The 19358-nt window shown below is 55.8% G+C and overlaps 1 protein-coding gene across 1 annotated transcript in view; it reads right to left on the reverse strand.

Moving 5' to 3' along the window:
• Positions 1–1239: 1239 nt before the first annotated feature.
• Positions 1240–19358, reverse strand: part of TGM2 (transglutaminase 2) — a 28434-nt gene continuing 10315 nt past the window's right edge. Inside the window, exons 4-12 of the mRNA XM_008149629.3 lie at positions 18475–18603; positions 17310–17487; positions 13735–13870; positions 12970–13073; positions 11309–11551; positions 9443–9715; positions 4934–5094; positions 3725–3861; positions 1240–2996 (exon numbers count right to left, since the gene is read on the reverse strand). Of these exons, the coding sequence (XP_008147851.2) occupies positions 2846–2996; positions 3725–3861; positions 4934–5094; positions 9443–9715; positions 11309–11551; positions 12970–13073; positions 13735–13870; positions 17310–17487; positions 18475–18603 (1512 nt within the window). The 3' untranslated portion in view covers positions 1240–2845. The remainder of the gene's footprint in view (positions 2997–3724; positions 3862–4933; positions 5095–9442; positions 9716–11308; positions 11552–12969; positions 13074–13734; positions 13871–17309; positions 17488–18474; positions 18604–19358) is intronic.

The following is a 19358-nucleotide window of genomic DNA, read 5'->3' on the forward strand; positions in this document are numbered from 1 at the left end:
ACATGGCCCCGCCCACTGTGGTAGCCCGTAGCCACTGAGGCCATGGAGACCTCAAGTGCAGCCAGTCTGAACGGAGGCAGCTGTCAGTGTGAACTCTACACCACATGTCAAAGACAGTGTGTGAGAATAAGACTGTAAAGTGTCTCACTAATAGTTTTTATATTGGTTACGTGAGGAAGCAACGATGTTTTGGACATATTAGATAAAGTGTATTTCACCTGTGTCTTTTTTTTTTTTTAAAGTATATTTTTATTGATTTCAGAGAGGAAGGGAGAGGGAGAGTTAGAAACATCAATGATGAGAGAGAATCATTGATGCCTGACCCATCCTGGGGATTGAGCCCACAACCCGGCCATGTGCCCTGACCGGGAATGAAACCATGACCTCCTGGTTCATAGGTCGATGCTTAACCATTGGGCCACGCCGGCAGGGCTCTTTACTTTTTTTTTTTTTTTATTAAATATATTTTATTGATTTTCCACAGAGAGGAAGGGAGAGGGATAGAGAGCTAGAAACATCGATGAGAGAGAAACATTGATCAGCTGCCTCCTGCACACCCCCCACCGGGGATGTGCCCGCAACCAATGTACATGCCCTTGACCGGAATCGAACCTGAGACCTTTCAGTCCACAGGCCGACGCTCTATCCACTGAGCCAAACCGGTTTCAGCTCTTCACTCTTTTTTAATGTGGCTTATGTTACATTTCTTTTGGACGGCACTGGTTTTATGAGAGCTGAGTTCAAATACTTTGGTTTACCAATTCAGCATTTATTAACGTGTATTTAAGAGATACTTGGCCTCCGCCCCTGAGAACGTCAGATAGAATGGCAAGGGGGACAGATATACCAACATGGAACTGAAATTCACTGGCAAATGTTTGAGTTGGTCCACGCTGCAGGGCTCTGGGGGCCTGAGGAGAAATCTGTGAAGGCTTCACAGAAGAGGCGTCTTTGCTGCTAAGCATTAGAGGATGAGTAGGAGTTCACCAGATGGGCAAGGAAGGGGAAGGACACGAGGTTCAGGCAACTAGACGTGCGGTGGAAGCTAAGGAGTTGGCAAGTACACCGGGTTGGGGAGATACGGGAAGTTCACTGTGGCCCAAACATGTTTTGTTTGAGAAAGAGGCTGGAGAGCCTTGAATGCCAGTCAAGTTTGGACCTGGCTGGTCCCAGGGTGAATGAGCTCACCCACGCACCCTCCTCAAAAGCATGAAAAGAACCAGACAGACCTTATTTGAATGTGCAAAATAAACTCTTTTATTTCAGTGCTCGCTCCCTGTGGCTCAAAAGCATATCTACTGCCTATTGGAACCCGAAAGCGTTTATAAAACCTTAGAGAGACAGAGCGATATATAAAACAGATGTGTCGGCTCCCTTTGTGACTCGTCCCCTGCGCGAAGCAGCAAGTTCTAAGTGCATCAGCGTGACGCTCCCCCAGGCCCTCCCCGGGCTTTGGGGGACCCTGTTTGGCTGGGACCCCACTCCAGACGGAGAATGCTCCCTTTCCCCCTCCTCCAGCCTTAGGGAGACCCAGTCACGTGGAGAGTGTGGGGGATTAAGCCAGAGATGACAGCTCATAGCTCTCTGAGCTGTGTTCCAGGGCCCCGGTCCTGCAAAGAGGGGGCGGCCGAGCTGCGGACCCACTTGGTTAGTGAGCAGCAGGGGCAGCTAAGGCGCTTGTGAAGTCTAGGCATTGCGCTGGGTAGGCTCTTGGGTCGGACAGGGGCCTCTGGGGCTCTTTTCCCTTGGAACTGGGGTCTGACGGAAGGTGCCTGGGCACAGGTGTGGGGCCTGGATAGGCTGGGGGCAGAGCCGTGGTCCTGGTCCTGGTTTCACTCTTGGAAACACCCGGGCATGTGGCCGAAGCTCTGCGGAGCCAGGGAGTAGGACTTGCCGGGTCATACACGGCGTCGGGAGAGCTGAGAGGGCCTCGGAGGTGAGGACACCGAGGCCCAGAGAGGAGAAGGCAGCGGCTGGCTGCCCCTGGGGCTCCCACCTCTCCCAATGCTTTCCCACTTCCTCACCCCAACTGCGTCCTTTTGGATCAGGTCCCAGATGGCCTCCCTGACACCCTCAGGTCAGGGCTGGTGGCATGAACAGGGCGCTGGACTCGGAGTCAGAGGCCTGTGCTCCGTTCCCGGGCCTTCACATTCCCCAGCCTTTGGAATACCCACCAGCCCGCCTGTGCCCGCGGGCCACCTCCCTCCTCCGAGACTCGGTCTCCTCCTTGAGAAATCAGCTCCCGCTCTGCCGTTTCCCGTGGTGACTAAATGGGCTGGCAGCCAGGAGAGTACCAGCAAGTACAGGAGGCACCTGCACGTAGGTGCTTCACAATCGTGAGGAGGGGAGGGGAGAGCTGTGGGCCGGAGCTTCTGGGATGTGGGAGGAGCTCAAGCCCGTCCTTCACCTGGGACCCTCCCCACCCCCACCTGCGCTGGCTCTCCCAGGGACCCCTGGGGCCTGGGCACAGTCTGGGGAAGGGGCACAGGACACGCTAGGGTGCTGAGTTCCTTGATCCAGCCAACTCGGGAGCCTGTCTCACAGTCTCCTTTGTGCTCCAAGGGACTGTGGTACAGAGCAGACAATGTGGGGGTGATCGTTGCTTTCCAAACGGCATCCGGGCTGGAGGGGGAGGCGTGGGTCTCTTTTTCTCCATCCCAAGCCCAGTCAGCCCCGCTGTGGAGGCACAGAACATCGCTCATGGGTGAGGGGTGGGAACAGGCTCAGGGGACAAGATGGGTCTGGGGCCCAAGGGGGGGCACATTTTCCTCATTAGCTTGGGAGAAAGACTGGGGACCAAGTTGGGGCTGTGGGCTGGCTGAGGTGGGGCTGGCCCGGCAGCCCCTTAGGGGGGGCCAATGATGACGTTCCGGTAGCCCTTCACGGCCTTCAGCTTGTTGCTATCGAAGTTGACCACCAGCTTGTGGAGGCCCACTTGGACAGGCAGCAGGTCCACTCTGACCTTGACTTCCTGCCCCGCCTCCACGGGGTCCGGGCTGTGGAGAGAGAGGAGGAGGTGGAGGAGATGCCAAGCCCAGTGCCCACGATGGGGTCAGGCCAGCATGACACGTGGATACAGGGAACTTAGCACAGAGCCTCTGTACCCACCGATGTCCAGCTTAATGCTGACAATAAAGACTGAAATAAATGGATCCGCTGCTCTCCGGGGGCCTGGGCAGCCTGCTTTGTATAGAGGGGCGGTGTGTGTGTGTGTGTGTGTGTGTGTGTGTGTGTGTGTGTGTGTGTATGCTCATGCACACATGGAAGCGGATGGTGTGCTTGCGGTAAGAGTGGGTGTGCTCAGGTGACCACATGCGTGAAAATGCATTGAGCTGTACATGGGTGATTTGGGTTCTTTACTGCATGTAAGTTACATTCCAATAATAAAGTGAAAAATAAGTGTATATGCTCATGTGTGCATCTGTACATAGACGTGCATCTAGGACACACGTGTAGACATTCAGGGTGCAGATGCCTGTGTTTATGTGAGGGCCTGTGCGTTGGGGACAGGTGGTTAGTGACGGGATGTGTGAGACACGTGCATGGAACACAGGGGTGTGGGTGTTGAGAGGATGAGAGGGGGGGAACTCTGCCCCAAGGGTACTCAGGCAGGTGTGGGGTGGGTGTGTGGATGAGAGGAGGGGTTATGGGCCGGAGCGTGGTGCCCCCCCATCAGCATCTGCCCGCTGCTCCCCGTCCCCAGGCTGGAGTGAGCGACACTCACATGTCCACGGTCTTCTGTGTCTCGGTCAGGCCAGCCCCCTCCACAGTGACGGTGCAGCCCTCCAGGGGCTCGGTGAGCGGGTTCTGCAGGGACACCTCGGCCACCAGCTTGCGGTTCTTCTTGGGCTCCCCCAGGATCTGGGGCAGGGCACAGGGCAGAGGTAAGGGGCGGCATCGAGGGAGGGGCCCAGGACCCCTCAAGGGCAGGCAGGGTCCCGGCTGGGCCATCTCTGCATTTGCCGCAATTTGGCCCAATGTTTGCTGAACATAGCCATGCCCATCCTGCCACTCTCACTCCTGACCTCCGTGCCTCAGTTTCCTCATCTGGAAAACACGGTGGTGATACCGGCCCAGCCTCCTTCATGGAGCGGCAGGGAGGCTCCACACAACCCAGAGGGGCTCACCGCCTCCCTTGTTCTAGGGCCTCGAGTGGGAAGATCACAGGCTTTGGAGCCAGCTGATCTCTGCCCCTTCCTCACTGTGTGACCCCGAAAGTCACTACCCTCTCTGAGCCTTGGTTTCTTCGCGGGAGAGAAATGCCTGGCTGCAGGGTTCTCATAAGGACTGCTGAGCGAATAACGTGCAAGCTCCTAGCAGAGTATCTGGCACACGGTGCTCACTCCCTCACCCTCTGCTCTTCACCATTTACTCGTAACTGCTGCATTTGGGGTCCTGAGTGGCTCCTTGAAGTGAATCACTACGACGACAATGATGATGGTGACAATAGTCAGTTTTTATTGAGCCCTTGCAATGCACTGGATATGGTTCTATGGGCTTCTTGTGGATGCAGATTTAATCCTTACAACGCCCACCTTACAGATGAATAAACTGAGGCACGGAGGGGCAGAGTAGCGTGCCCAGGGCCACCCAGCCATAAAGCCAGGCAGTCAGACTTCAGAGTCTATGCCCTTGACTCCTCCACCCTCCCTGTCCCACCAGGGTCCCAGGCTCTGGGGATCTAGCTTTAGGAGGTTAGCCTTTAAGGGTCCATGACTCTGAGATCCGTGAAGGCCATGACTCTACCACGCTGAGATTCTAGGATTCATCCCTAGAGGCTATATGAGTCCCATGATGCTTTGGGCCTCATGATGCTTTTCATGAGGATCCCTGAGGTGTCAACGAGCTTGAGGGAGCAGGGATGCAGGGGCACTAGGCCTGCCCTCCCCCAGCTCTGGGGTTGCCCTGGGCCCCTGCCCAGCCAGCCCCTTACCCGGATCTTGATTTCTGGATTCTCCAGATAGACGTCCCTCTCGGCCAGCAGGTAGATGTCGGTAGCTGGATCGATGAGGAGGCCCCGCACCTTGATGAGGTTCGACTCCGTCAGGTAGTCGCAGTACTTCTCATAGAGGATTGGAAGGGAGATGCTGTTCTCTGCAGGGGGGAGGGGAGAGCACATGTAATGACCAGGACACAGCCCCACCTCTCCTCTTGCATTTCCACCGGCACAGAGAGGGCAAGGGATGTGCTCGAGCTCACACAGCTGGAGGATGGCTGGGCAGATCCCAGGCCTTCCCCCTGCCTGCCCTGGCTCCAGGGTGCCCAGGGAGGAGGTGGGCAGGGGGAGTAAAACAGCTGGTCGGGGAAGGCCTGGAGACTGACAGGCCTGGGTGCTGATCCTGCCTTCCCCGCTTTGCTCACAGGGATGCTGGGCAAGTCACTCAGCCAGTCAGGACCTCGCCGTCCCCCATGAGGTCGGTAAGACTGTACCATTTTACAGACAAAGAAACACTTGTGCCGGTAGGTGCTCAGATCAGGAGGCCGGGCCCTGGTTGGCCAATGACGGCTGTGTGAGCCTGGGAAGATGACCTCCCTCTCTGTTTTCCCTGTTCTCCCTTGTTTCCCCAGACAATCGGCAGCGCTGAGACACTTCCTCCCTTTCAGAGCAAGAGCCGCACAGCAAGGCGGGAGTAAGAAAGAAGGAAGCAGGGTCAACCCCTCCCACTGCAGAGAAACCAAGTGTGACTGTCAGCCCATTCCTCTGACAAGAACACCGAGGCCTGTAGGAGGCAGGAAAGAGCAGGGAAAAGAACACAGCACTGAGAATACGCAAGCCTGAGCCAGGCACTGCTTGTCCCATTGGTCACCGAGAGCCTTGGACAGATCCCTGTTTCTTGGGCCTCCCCTGCCACACAGGATCGCTGGAGGGAGGGTCCCTGGGCTCCGTCATCATCCCTGTGCCTCTCTCCATCCTCCCAGTGCCGTGACAGGAGATGCTGGTGCCTCTTTTCCTGCCATCTGCCCCCTTCCTCCCCCACCACTAGACCAGCATGTCCCAAACGCCAGCCATTCACGATTTTTCACACTTCTGAGAGTATCCTAATTCGTTGCTCCTTATTTTTCTTTCAGTCCACTCATTTATACTTTCTAGCCTATTCTAACCAGCGAAAACGTTTCATCATCATTTGCAGCAAACCAATCTCATTCGCCATAAATAGAAGGTAACTGGTAAAAAATAAACACAAGCCAAGTCATGCTTATTCAATTCCGGGGAGATAGTCTTGTCTGCTCAGGGCTCTCAGTTTGAGACCTGAGCTAACTGTTCAAAAGGGAGATTAGCAAGGGCTGGGATGCGAAGACCCGTTAGCACCCGCTGAGACGCTCCCCGTGAGGTCATCTGAAGGAGTGCGCAGACCTGAGAGAGTCCCTTTCTCACAGATGATCCACATCCCACCCTGTGGAAAACGCTGCCTTCGTGTGCCCAGCCCTCTAGCCATTCATTCCCAGGGTGGATCTGCCGCAACCTCTGATCAGATGACATTAGGGGAAGAAAAACCCAGTCTCCCGCCAAAAGGGACAAAAAGGAGAGAAAATTCCTGGTGGGGCAGAGTGGAAAGTCTGACCAACTCCACAGGGAAGAAAGGAAACACTGTGGTCCAGGAGCCCGGAGGCCACGGCCCAGCTGTTGACTTTTCCAGGAGGCTGAGCCGGGTGGGGTTGGCCCTTCGAGAACTGCCTTCTACCGGCGGGGACCACGGCCTTGGCCCCGGGCCGAGAGAAGGAAACTTGTCCGGTGGTTTCCGTCATTCCTTAGGTGATTGGCCTGTTCTGGAGGGTGCTGCGGGCAGGCGTGATCACCAATGGGCTGCATTCCCAGTGACCCCCCCGGAGGGGGCAGGGAGGAGAGAGAGAGAAAGGGAGGGGCAGCCAGGGGAGGGAGAGACGCAGCAGGGCAAGGAGGCAGGGTGGGGGCGACTGGATTCTGTTCTGCCGTCCTGGGCCCAGCTTCCTGTCCATTAGCACATGGAAATCCCCCAGATCTTATCATCCGAGAATAATGTGCAACTCAGCCAAAGCGTGGGGTTTTTCAAGAGTCACAGAACCTATCCCAGGTTGAGCTTGACACTGGAGGCCCCCTAGGGCCCCTGGACTAGCTCCGCCTTGCAGCCTGAGGGTACCGTCCTCTGCCCTCTCCCTGCAGGCTGGGCCCCCTTGTGGGTCCAGGACCCCCTGTGTGAACGCATCCCCAGGATGAGGAGAAACACTGACAGGCTTGGCGGATGCCTCGGCGGAACATGGCTCCGTGGGACCGACGGCATCTGGGCGGCAAAGAGGCCCGGGAGGAAATCATTATCCCTGGTCCAGGCTGAAGTTCACGTCTTGCCACAGATTCCAGGAAGGACACTTCCTCCCTTTGAAGTGGCTCTGAGCCCAAGAAGGGCATGACATGTATGCATCCCAACAAATGGGCCGAAGGGCTCTACTAAGATGAATCAGGCTTTGTCCAAACGGGGAACCCGAGGCCTGGGATGGAGAAGAGAAACACCCCGGCACCCGCAGCCCGTCAGCAGAATTGGGAGTTCTGACCACCCCACACACCTGACACGTAGGGCCTGGATGCTTAGGGCCAAGCTGGGTCCTTGCCATGCCACCCAGGGCAGCAGGGCTCAGGCAACACTGCGCCCAGCACTGAGACCACTACCTGGCGCAGCAGGCGATCAGGCAAGGCCCGGGGGGCTTCTCGCCTCCCACGCCCGTCTGCACTTCTGCTCGGGGAGGAGCGAAGGCCCCGCCACGCCCGGCACCACTTTACACTTTCCAGCCGGCTCCTGAGCACGCGTCCTCACAGGGGCCGGGTAGGTGGGCACGCTGCTGCCCCAATTAACGGATGAGTACGGGTTGCGGCTCAGGCGGCATGGCCACCTGCCCAAGGCCATGCATTTAGGAGGTGGGAGTGGCCACATTCAAAGCCAGTCGGACTGGCCTCAAAAGGCATCTCTCACCAGTGTACGTGCTGGGACCCCAGCCCTAGTGCCAGTGACTCTGTCCTGAGGGCTTGGCCCTGCTCAGGGACCCTGACCGAGCGTCTGCTCTGGACACGCGGCTCCAGGAGTGCCCCTGTGGCTCCCAAGACAAAACCAGGAGGTGGCACTGTCAGTCCCATAGGCCCCCCCGGCCTGAAACACAGACAGGCCTCCTCAGGACCTGGGTGGCTGTGCCCCACACGCCAGCCCCCGGGCCCAGGGCCGAGGCAGAGGTAATGAAGGAGCGGAAACATGCAGGCCGGCAGGCAAGAGGAGAGGGCGGGCCGACCTGCACAAACACGGAGCACGCGGGCCCTGGGCCTCGCCGCAGCTCTGCGACCTAGCATAGTTCCCAGGTACGAAGTGCCCACAGTGTGCGGGGCGCCCCCTCCTGGCCAGGCAGTCCCACACTATCAGCTCATGACTCTCCTGTCTCTGAGGGGGACACGGAGGTGCAGCCAGCACGGCCCTCAGAGGACCGTCAGTGTCTCACTCCACTGCCCCCAGGTCCTCTCCCAGCTCCATGACCCCTCTGCCCTTCTCATGCCTCTGGCTCCTCACGCAAATGGCAGGATTGGGCTGCTGGGCGGCGGGAGGAGGGCTCTGGGCCGCCTTCCCAAGTGACCTCAGCAGCGGCCACAACCCCTCTCAGGGCCTCAGGCTTATTTGCCCACTTTCCAAAGTGAACTCCTATGCATCCCTCAAGACCCAGCCCCAGATGACCCCGTCTTAAGGAAGACAACCCGGCATGGTGACAAAGCTGGGCAACAAAAGGGACCCAGGAGACGACCGTGCAGGCAGAGGCTCTGCCCAGGGCTGAGGGCTGGGTCATCTACTGGCATTATTTTACCCCAAAACAGGGGAGACACGGAACTAAGGAGGGAGGGGAAGGGGGTCTGCCTTACAGGGCGGACGGGACAGGCGCCAGGGCTAAACATTTATGAGGAGACAACCAGGGCTAGGAGGACAACCTTCTCTCCGCAGCGGACTGGACAGTTTCTCCTGTCACCATGACAGCGACACTGTTCACTGTGGCAGTTTCTGGCCACACGCGGCTGTTTACAAAGGGAAACGGAAACTTGAGTTCTGCAGTTGTGCCAGCGGCGCTTCAAGTGCTCAGCAGCCACATGGCCCTAGCGTTCAGGACCTCTTCCCTCAGAGGCTGGGCACCTCCAGGGGAGAGAGGCTCCTGGCTGCGGGAGTTGCTGGAGACAGAGGAAAGGAATTAGCTGGGAGAGAGCAGTCGAGAGTCTGGGAACATGAGACGGAACAAAGCAGTGTAGCTGCTGACAGCACAGGTTCGAGTCTCATTCCTGCCACATCCCAGCTGTGTGGTCCTGAGAAAGCCACTTAACCTTTCTGAGCTCAGTCTTCTCCCCTGGAAAATGGGGAGGTAAACTGCACACGCCCAGGGCTCAGGGCCCTTCCTAGCACACCGGTCTGTGGTCCATAACTGGCCCGGGAACAAAGGGCCTTACCAGAATGGGGCTCCAGGGAAAGGTCGAGCAGGTCCTTGGAGCTACACACCGGCCCCAGCGCCCCGTTGTAGCTGACAGTGCGAGCACAGAGCAGGAGGCGGCAGGCGTGGCTCTCCGCGGTGTCGTTGGTGATGTGGGCAAAGACCTCAAAGTCGCTGCCCATCTTCATGCTCCGGGCCACGCGGATCCGCATGGTCACCCCCGTCTCCTCTTTAGCGGCCAGCTTGTTCAGGTTGTTGGCCTTCCTGAAGGCCTCCCTCTCCTCTGCGGACCCTGTGGGGACAGGCAAGAGATCTCCATGGCTGGAACCTAATTCAATAAGAAGGAGGCTGGGGCGGAGCAAGCTGGCCTCTCAGAGTCCGGGTGACTCAGAGCCAGCCCCGAAAGAGCGTCATCTCTACATTTCTGTGCCAAGGAGGAGGAAAGAATATTTTCTTCATTTTCCAAAGTGAACTCCTATGCATCCCTCAAGACCCTGCCCCAAATGAGCCCTTTCCGCAGGATGAATCAATCACAGTGTCTTCTGGAGCTTCACAGCTGCCTGTTGCCAGTTACGGTTTTTTAGCTCACCAAACTGTTTTCTGTCTCCGTGGTTGCCCTTTGAGCTGCTTGAGGACTAAGATTGTATTTACTTATCTTTATGTCACATACATAGTGCTTGGCGCGTAGTAAGCATCAATACAATTTGAACTTTCTCGCCTGCAAGTGTTTGCACAGAATTGATCCCCTGCCTCCCCCCCCCCGGCCCCCTCCCCCCCATGGAGCTCTCCAACAGGAAAGGCTGCCCTCCTTATCCTCCCGTTACCTCTCTCCTATGCTCCTTTCATTCTCCCCAACATGTTGTTGGGGGCACATCTCTATTCCTCCTGTCAAACCATCCTCTCTGGACCTTTCAGAGGCCCGGGAACATCTCTTCCTTCTGTTATCCTTTCCACCCAGAGCACGGCCTCGGAACCGCCACCCCCCAGCCAGCCCTGGGAAGTCAGTGAGGGCCAGATGTGGGCCAGATGTGGGCCGGGGTCTGGTTTCCTCGTCATCCCTGTGAGCCCCGCTGTGCTGGGCAGATGCTTAGAAACATCAATCGCATTGGACTGGCTGTCAGATGCGCTGGAATCCAATTTTAAAAATAACCCACGTCCTTCCCTCCACCTCCTACTGATTTAACATTAGCAACAGAAAGAAGTCTCGTTTTTTGTGCCAGATTGAACCCATCTTATCTTTAAATCTCTCTTGGTCCATTTCTCTTTCATCTAACCCCTCCCCATCCACCGTCCTGCGCACTTCCCCGGCTGTCTGAGAACTACGGCAAAAATAAACACGACCGAGTTCCAGAACCTCTCCTCCAGGGCCCCCTGGATTTCCAAGCCTCTCTAGTACAAGTGCATTGCAATGAAAAAGTGGGGAATTGCCCATCTACACCTGCAGGTGCCACTGCTGGTGAGCGCTGTTAACACACAACACGGACATCATTCATTTTTGTTACGATGCATGCCTCTCCTATATAACAGACATCCCCTTCAGTTTTATTGAGTCAAGCCAACCCCCCAAAAAGTGAGGCTTAAAGACCAAATGGAATCCTTCTGTGGAATATAGAATCATTTTCCTAAACAAATTATCCTCTACCACCGTCTTCCAGTGTGTTTGGTAAGTATAACCTGTTCCTAAGGAATTTTTTGGAATGGAGAGTAACCTACAGGCCATTGTATGCAGACTGCCAAATCTCACACACACACACACACACACACACAGACACACAGACACACACACGCACGCACACACACACACACACACACACACACACACACTCCGGGCTGGTAAAACCGGCAGCTTATCTGCAAGGCAGTGTTGAAGGCTCTGGGCACCTACCCTCTGGGTACTTGTAGGTGTGGGTGATGTCCTCCCGCTGGTCACGGCCCACACTCTTAGTGCTGATCTTCAGCCCCACAACCATGGAGTTGTTGATGGACTTGTGCATGGACCCATCCTCCTGCCGGATCCATTCCACCACATCGGCATTGACCTCGGCAAAGACAAAAGGGGCGTCGTACTTGGTGCTCAGGTCGCCTTCCTTGATGGCACGAACTGGAACTGGGCCACAGCAGTATGTCCCTGGTTGGGGGAAAGAGGAGGCAGAGATGCACCTGGGATGAGGGTAGGATGGCACCCTCCAAACCCTTCCACAAGTCAACCACACGTGGCAAAAAGTCTCGAGGCCATAAAGCCCTTGGACTCAGGGACTCCACTGCTAGGAAAGCATCATAGCTAAGAATTAAGGATAGAGACCCTGGAGCCCAGCTTTTGGGGTTCAAATCATAGCTCTTAGCAGCTGGGTGACGTTGCAGTAGTTACTTAACTTCTCTGAGCCTCGGTTTCCTGTTGGGGATGCTATTTATACCTTCCTAGTGAGGACTGGCATATACTAGGTGCCGTGTAAGTGATAAATAAAATAGAAGACTATCCCAAAGCACCCAAGGAGCCGAGGGAGCCAAGCAGCTGGCCGCATTAGAGAAGGCAGGGCCTCTGACTGGTTTAACACCCGCGCCAACGTCTACCTCAGTGTGGTTTACAGCTGCCTCAAACTGGCCACACATCTGAAAGCTGAGGACTGGAGGCCGGGTAACTATATAATGGTGCGTCCATTTGATGGAACACGATAACCTGAAATTCAAATTCAAATCACAGAACACTGCCTGGTAGAGAGATGCTAATGGCATTCGGAAAAGTGACAAATTAGCATAAAAGGCCGCCTACAGCCAGAGCTCTTAACCTGGAGTCCACGGACCCCCAAGGTGCAACGAATAGAATTCAGGGGTCCGTGAACTTGGATGGGGGAAGGTGAGGTCCTTCTCCTCACTGCACGGGGACAGCACTTCCTTCGACCGTGAAAGCAGGCAAACCATAATCTTAGGTGCACGTATGACTCATCTCCCAGAAAACCACAGATACTTTCATATCACTTCATGGTTGCCACAGATATTTGGAGAGAACGTTTATCTCTGCTACCAAGTTACCTAATGTATTAATTCTACCACTAGATCTTGTCATATGAAATCTATGTGATTATATTACAAATTTGTTTTTAAAAATTTTTGATAACTCTATTTCAATGTAATTGGTTTACTTTGTAAACCCTAGGTATTATGTTCTGAGTTGGCTTCACCAATTTCGCCTTGGTTCTCTCTTCCTCGCCTGCACACACATATGCAAACAAGCATCTAATTGGAGGTGACTGTGTGAGAATGTTAACGATGCTTTGTGAGGAGGGAGAGGACAAGTTGCTATCTGATATTTTCTTTATGCTTCTCCTTACTCTCTGTTTCCCACAGCGGGCAGGAATGACGTTTCAAAGGACAAAGAAGCATATCACATCAGTGAGGTCCCCGCACCAGATGGGCCAGTCGGTGACCTTCGGGTCAGCCAGACCTGGGTTAGAATGCCAGCCCTGTGCTCTCCAGCGGAGGGACTCTGGGTGAGTGCTCTCTGAGCCTCAGTTTCCTCATCTAGGCAGTGGGGACACGCCTACCCACCTTCACTCTTCTCCTGGGGCGTGGGGTCGAGGGCCTGCCACCCCTCATAGCCCGGCTGCAGGTCCGGCCTGGTCATCCATGACTCCACCCAGCAGTGGAAGTTCCTGTTGGGAAACGAAGCGGAATGTCGGCCAGGACTCACACTCGGGCTTTCCTCACCTCCCCACAGGCCACACTCGCCTGGTCCTCCGCTGAGCCCAGCATGGCCCCCTGACACTCCTCTTTGCTCTTCCCTCTGTGGGCCCTGGCCAGGTGCTCGCTCCTGCAGAGTGTCATTCTCAGCGCCTCTCCCACCGCCCTCCCCTTGCAGTGGCTCCTGATGTTCAGCTGAGGTTTCCTCCTCATTTCTTGGCTCTGTCCCTTCTTTTCCAGCCTCTGGAAACAGGCTGTGCCTTGGTTCAGGCCTCATCCCCTGCTGCCCGGACCACACCCCACCTCCAGTCTCTCCCTCCAGACCTGCTCCCAGTTGGAAGCCTTGGGTGGGGTGACAGCCGCTGCCTTTGGAAGCGCAGGCCCCTATCCTGGCCTCCAGAATCCCGACAACTACTCCCTGAAACCACCCACGTATTGCGCTGTGTTTTCTCTTCTTGGCCTTTGCTCCTGCTGTTCCCCCTGCCTGGACAGCCCTCCCCTCACCCCGTTTCCCCTTGTACAAACTATTCAGATTTGAAACCCAATTCAAATGTGACCTCCTCTGAGAAGCCTTCCCAGATTTCCCCTCCTGGAGACCACAGGGCCCCACCCCCAACCTGGGCCCCACCTCACCAGATCATCTCGCTCTTGTTACCCTCGTACTCCCCAAACTCGTTGCGGAAGTACTCGATGAGCAGGTTGCTGTTCGAGTCATGGGCCGAGTTGTAGTTGGTCACGACTCGGGTGGGGATGCCCAGGCACCGCAGCACTGGGAGGGGGGACACGACAGAGAGAGGGGTTACGGGTCGGGCTGAGGATCTGAAGACATGCCCATCTGTACCCCAGTGAAAACTGCACCCACTGTCCAAGTGGTGAGGGTGGGTCATCCCCTTACCCAGACAATGGCGTCCACCTTGCTAGTCGCCCCATGTCCACTCTGTACCCCCAGCGAATAGGAGAAACGTCTAAAATGCAAATCTGACATCAACATGCCTCTGCTAAACCTGCAATGGCTCCCCGTGGCCCTTGAGGTCAAGGCCAGACCTCCGGCTGTGGCCCCCTGGCCTTGCAGGGTCTGGCCCCTGACTGCCTCCTGCACATTTTGCTCCAGCCACATTGGCGTCCTCACTGCTCCTCCAGCATCCACACTCCCACCAGCCACAGGGCATTGGCATGTGCTGTTCTGTCCTCCAGGAAAGCCACATGGCTGGGTTTAAATTGCCCCATTGTTTGCATTCATACCAAGACTAGGGATTCATCATCATTCTCCATGGGTGGGCACGTGAGGGGGTCTTTAGTTAGTCCTCCGAGGCAGGGAGGGATCTGTCTTATTTCGTATCCCAGCATAGGCCTGGCACAGACTATCTTGCCAAACGCGATGAAGGTGTGGGTGAGGTAGAGAGAGGAGGAGGGAGGGAGGGAGGAAGGGAGGAATGAAGGAAGGATAGAGATTCAGAGTGGGGGGCAAGCAGTGAAACAGGCAGAAGAGGAAACACAGGTCAGGAGACCTTCCATTCAAGCCCTCGCTGCTTCCTGCTGTGTGACCTGGGGCCAGTCCCTCCGCCTCTCGCGGCCTTGTTTCCTCTTCTATAAAATAAGGTCAGGGTGCAGGTGCAGTGTCGTCAGATGTGCTGGGACACAGTCATGGATGAGGAGGGTCCTGCATTTACTCCAAAGCACATGGAGAGGAGGGAACCCCAGGCATGAATCTTGCCCGAATGGCGGTACTGGGTGCTCCTGACAGATGGAATTATGGGGCTTTTACTTCCCCATCTTTCAGGTGCTTTTTAATGTATATTGTAAAAGTAACACATTCTCAGGGTAGGAAACAGAAAGTAAATAGCTAAAAAAAGAAGTGAAGCAAAAAAGCCCTACCAACATGACCTGCAAGACTTTTGTTTCGCTTTTAGTTTTGACGGAGGTTGAGTTGCTAAATCAGGGGGGTGGGGGCAGGGAGGTGAACTTTGCCTGCCATCCACTAGGCCCAGGGTTCAGGCCAGATGTGTGGGCGTTGGGAGGCAGGAAAGGAGCCTCTTGCCTGGTTCCTGTGCCCTGAGGCCTGGGCAGAGGCCAGACTGGCCGCTGCCTCAGCGAAGGCTGGTGGCCCAAACCTAGGCCTTGCCCCGCCATGCCACCAGGATCCTGTCCCCACTGCCCAAGGAGCAAGGTACCATGCCTGTCCCCAGGGGTGGTGTCTGGGAAGCCTCCATCACAGTCTAAGGCCGGGAGGCTTCCTCCAAGTCAAGCACACGTGGTTCCAAGCCCGGCGGTGCCACTCACCCACCAGCTGTGTGACCTCGGATAAGACACTTCCCCTCTCTGAGCCTTCATTTCCTCCTCTGAGAGGAGCTAATAATAGCTGCTTGTCTGGATGTTGTGATGACTCAGAGAGGTGCTGGGTGTGGGCAGTCCAGTCTGCCAGTGCCCAGGGTGGACCAGCAGAGTGTGTCACAGTGCCCATCACTGCAAATGTCTGTCTGTCCAGAAAATGCCCCATGACCCAGATGAGGAATCACAGCTTCCCCTGGCAACCCCCAACGCAAACCTAACCTGAGCCGGAGACGGTGCTAAGGATCCTACAAGCTTCCTGTGAATTGGGTTGGTCACCACTGTCTCCATTCTACAGGTGAGGAAACTGAGGCTTGGAGACACCAATTCTCTTGCCCAAGTCCACCCAGGGGCTGGAGGTGGAGCTGGGATCAAACTAGGCAGTAAGACTCCAGCGCCCACGGACCAACCCACCATTTGGCTTCGGGAAGAAATGCTGGGACCAAGGAAGTCAGACAGCCCCTGGTTTGCCTAAGTTTTCCTGGTTCCATTACACGCCATGCCTGGGAGGAGGCTGCAAGGACCCTGACTTAGCCTTGGCCACGGGGAAGAGGACAGTCAAGGGCAAGATCTGCAGCTAAACCTGCAGGTGGTCACAGTCCCGGGGGAAGAAGGCATCCGCAGGGGAGCGCAGGGACTCAGACCACAAAGATGGGGCTTCTCCAGGAAACCCATGGGGTTCTCCGAGCAGGTGTGCTGTAGGCCCCTCGGAGGAAAGGGGCAGGAGAGGGAGGTTCCACGAGAAAGAGGAATTCAGAGGTCATGGGGGCAGACAGTCGTGGAGGAGTGGAGATGGGGAAGGAAAAGCAGAGGCAGGCTTGCTGGGAAATGGGGTCAGGCTGTCCCCATCCAGCCTGCTGGAGTGGAGGAAAGTGTGGGGGCTGCTGGGACCCCTTTCTGGGCCTGCGTACTGGTCTTAGAGTCAGAGAAGCTAGGAACCCAAGATCAGCCTCTTAGATTGCCTGATGATGATGATGATAATAATAATAATAATAATAATAATAATAGTGGTAGTAATGGCCGCAGCACTATGTATGTATTTGCTGTTATGCATATGAAATAATTTGAACATTTCACATATGCTAACTCAATCTTTACATCACCCCAGAATAAAGGCACTATTATTACGCCCATTTAAGTTAAGTGATTTACTCTTAAGGACACACATGGTAAGAAGCCCAGCTGGGGTTTGAATTCCACCCTTGATTCCATGTTCCCAACTGGTTGATGCTAACCCATTCTCAAAGCACCATCATCAGCTCTGGAACAATCTTCAACCTTTCTCTGGGCTTAAATTTTCAAGAATTTTTTTTAGTGATTCCCCCCCCGCCCCCCCCCTTTTTTTTTTTTAAATTGCTTTCTCTTTTCCTCCTCTGCATTTTAGAAAGTGCTCTCTTTCTTGACATTGATGATAATATTATCAACTTATTCATGGTCAGACCTAAGAAGACCTACACGGGGCCAAGTTCCGTGCCGATCAGTTTTATGTCAGACCCACCCTGGGAGGTAGACCTGTTGTCCCCATTTTACAGATGAGGAAACTGAGGATCAGAAAGAAGTCATTTGCTCGAGGTCACAGAGCAAGTGAATGGAAAAGTGGGGATTTTTAACTCAGGTGTGCCTGGCTCCAAAGTCTATAACCGTGAGCCCATGCTGCGCCTCCCCCCCCCCCCCAATAACATCCCTCATTGTGGGAAAAGGAACAGAGAGGGGCAGCCACTGGCTCCAGGCCACACAGTACATTGATGGCATTGGTGGCAGAGATAGGACGAGACCTTGGGCCTCTTGATTCCCACTCCAGGGCTCTCTGCACCCACTTCCAGGGCTCATGGAGCCGAGAAAAGGTTCCAGGCCCTCCCACACCCCAGTGTGCAGCTCACCCGTGCAGGCCACAGCAGCGAAGACCCAGCACTGGCCGTACTTGACCTTCTGGAAGCCGTAGTTCTTCCAGCGCCGCAGGATGTCCACGCTGCCGATCCAGAACATGGGGCTGACGCCGTCCGCGTAGTTGTTGTCCCAGCGTCCCAGCAGCACACCCTGGTCGTCATTGCAGTTGACCTGCAACCAGCAGGGCATCAGGGGGATCAAGTCTGGGAGAGGGCGGTGGCTGTGCCAGGTAGAGCACAAGTCCAGCGCATAGTAAAAGGCAGGGAAGGGAGTCTCAGGGTGAGGGAACAGCAGGTGCGAAGGTGTGACAGGCTGTGTGGTACATCAGAGATGGTTGGGGCTGGCAGCCAGGGTGCGGGAAAGAGAAAGGGAAGGCAGGAGGTGGAGAGGGGTCGAGGCCACGAACGCGAGGCTGGAGATGTGACTGTGTCCACGGGGTGGCAGGGGAATGGCACCGTGTGATCTGAGTACAAAGACCAGTTCTGGCTCCTGCCCAGATTGTGTCCCTCCCCCAACTCCCTTCCCCACCGAGGATAAAATCCAGGCTTCTGCGTGGTCTGGCCCCTGCCCACCTCTGCAGCCCCGCCCGCCCCCTGCTCCGCCGTGCTCACTCTGCTCCAACACACTGGCCTCCCTTCTGCTCTTCAAACCTCCCGAGTCGGTACCTAGTCAGGGCCTTTGCACAAGCAGAACCCTCTGTCTGGAAGGCTCGCCTCCTCCCAGTTAGTATATCAGCTCAGGGATCATCACTCACGGAGGCCCCCTCCCTCTCTGAGGTTAGGCCCTGCGGTCAGACACTCTCACACATCTGGGTTCCTTCAGCGCCTGCATCATTATTTATGACGATGCAACTCATTCACTTGACGTTTTGGTTATGTCTGTCTCCGCTCACTCTCCCACTGGAACATAAACTCACTGAAGTTAGAGACCACACATGTCTTCAACCCAGCTGTTCCTCCAGGGCCGGGGACATAGCGGCACTTGATAAACATTTGCTGAACGAATGAACTGCTTGGAGGGATCACGTGACACTATCCTCATGTGGGTAGATTTTGTCTTTCTAAATACGAGCTCTCTTAGCTGAGGCTCACCCACCCCCTGGGAACCCGCACTGTGCTCTGTCATGGACCCCTCGGGTGGGCCCTGCTGCTCGCTCACCATGGCGCTCACCACCCGGCCCACGTAGACGGGGCTGCTGCGGCGGGAGCAGTCACGGCCACTGTTCTTCAGGAACTTGGGGTTGACGTCCAGGAGCTTCAGGCAGGTGTCCAGGATCTCGTCTTCAAACTGTGTCAGAGGAAACAAGAGGAGGAGGGGGGGGGGGGTCAGCCTGCCTTACACAGACGGTGATGCCAGCTGCTCCTGGCCGAGGAGGGGCTGGGGTGGGACAAAGACTGAGTGTATGAGAACGGGAAAAGGGTGTGCCTGCATCCAGGGTCTGGCTGGGGGGTCCAGGGGGTTTGGAGTAGAGACCGCTGAGTGGGGAGCCCAGTGTCCCTGGGGCTTCTCTACCCTCAGAGTCACCTCAGGCCCTGCCAGTGTCCCTTTGCCCTCTCTGCTCAGCCACATCTCCTACTTCCCCCAAAACCTGACTCACCCTGCAGAGCGGATGAGGGCCCCCGCCTCCCCCACCCCACCCACACACACTGCTCTGGTTGGAACGGATGTAGATTAGAAAGGTATAAATCTACTGGTAATCTCGTCACCCCTCTGTTTCTACCGTACTCATCAAAGTCTAGATCTTCCTCTGTAGCCTGCAAGGCCCTGCATGATCTGCGGCCGGGGTGCCCCTCTTGGATCTCATCTCTTACCGCGGGGCCTTTGCACTGGCTATTTCCTTTGCTTGGGACGCTCTTCCTGCCACTCTCTGTATGGCTCACACCTTCTCATCCTTGCAACTCAAATTTATCTTTATCAGAAGCAGGACTCCCTCCTTGTCACTCCATTGGACCACGGCTCTGTCATGTTCGAAGGCTCTTCCGTCTGCCCCCTGCTCCCCATCTCGATGGTCTTGTCCCAAACCAGGCCTCATCACAGGTCTC

The sequence above is a fragment of the Eptesicus fuscus genome, chromosome 12, assembly GCF_027574615.1.
Source record: "Eptesicus fuscus isolate TK198812 chromosome 12, DD_ASM_mEF_20220401, whole genome shotgun sequence".
NCBI lineage: Eukaryota > Metazoa > Chordata > Mammalia > Chiroptera > Vespertilionidae > Eptesicus > Eptesicus fuscus.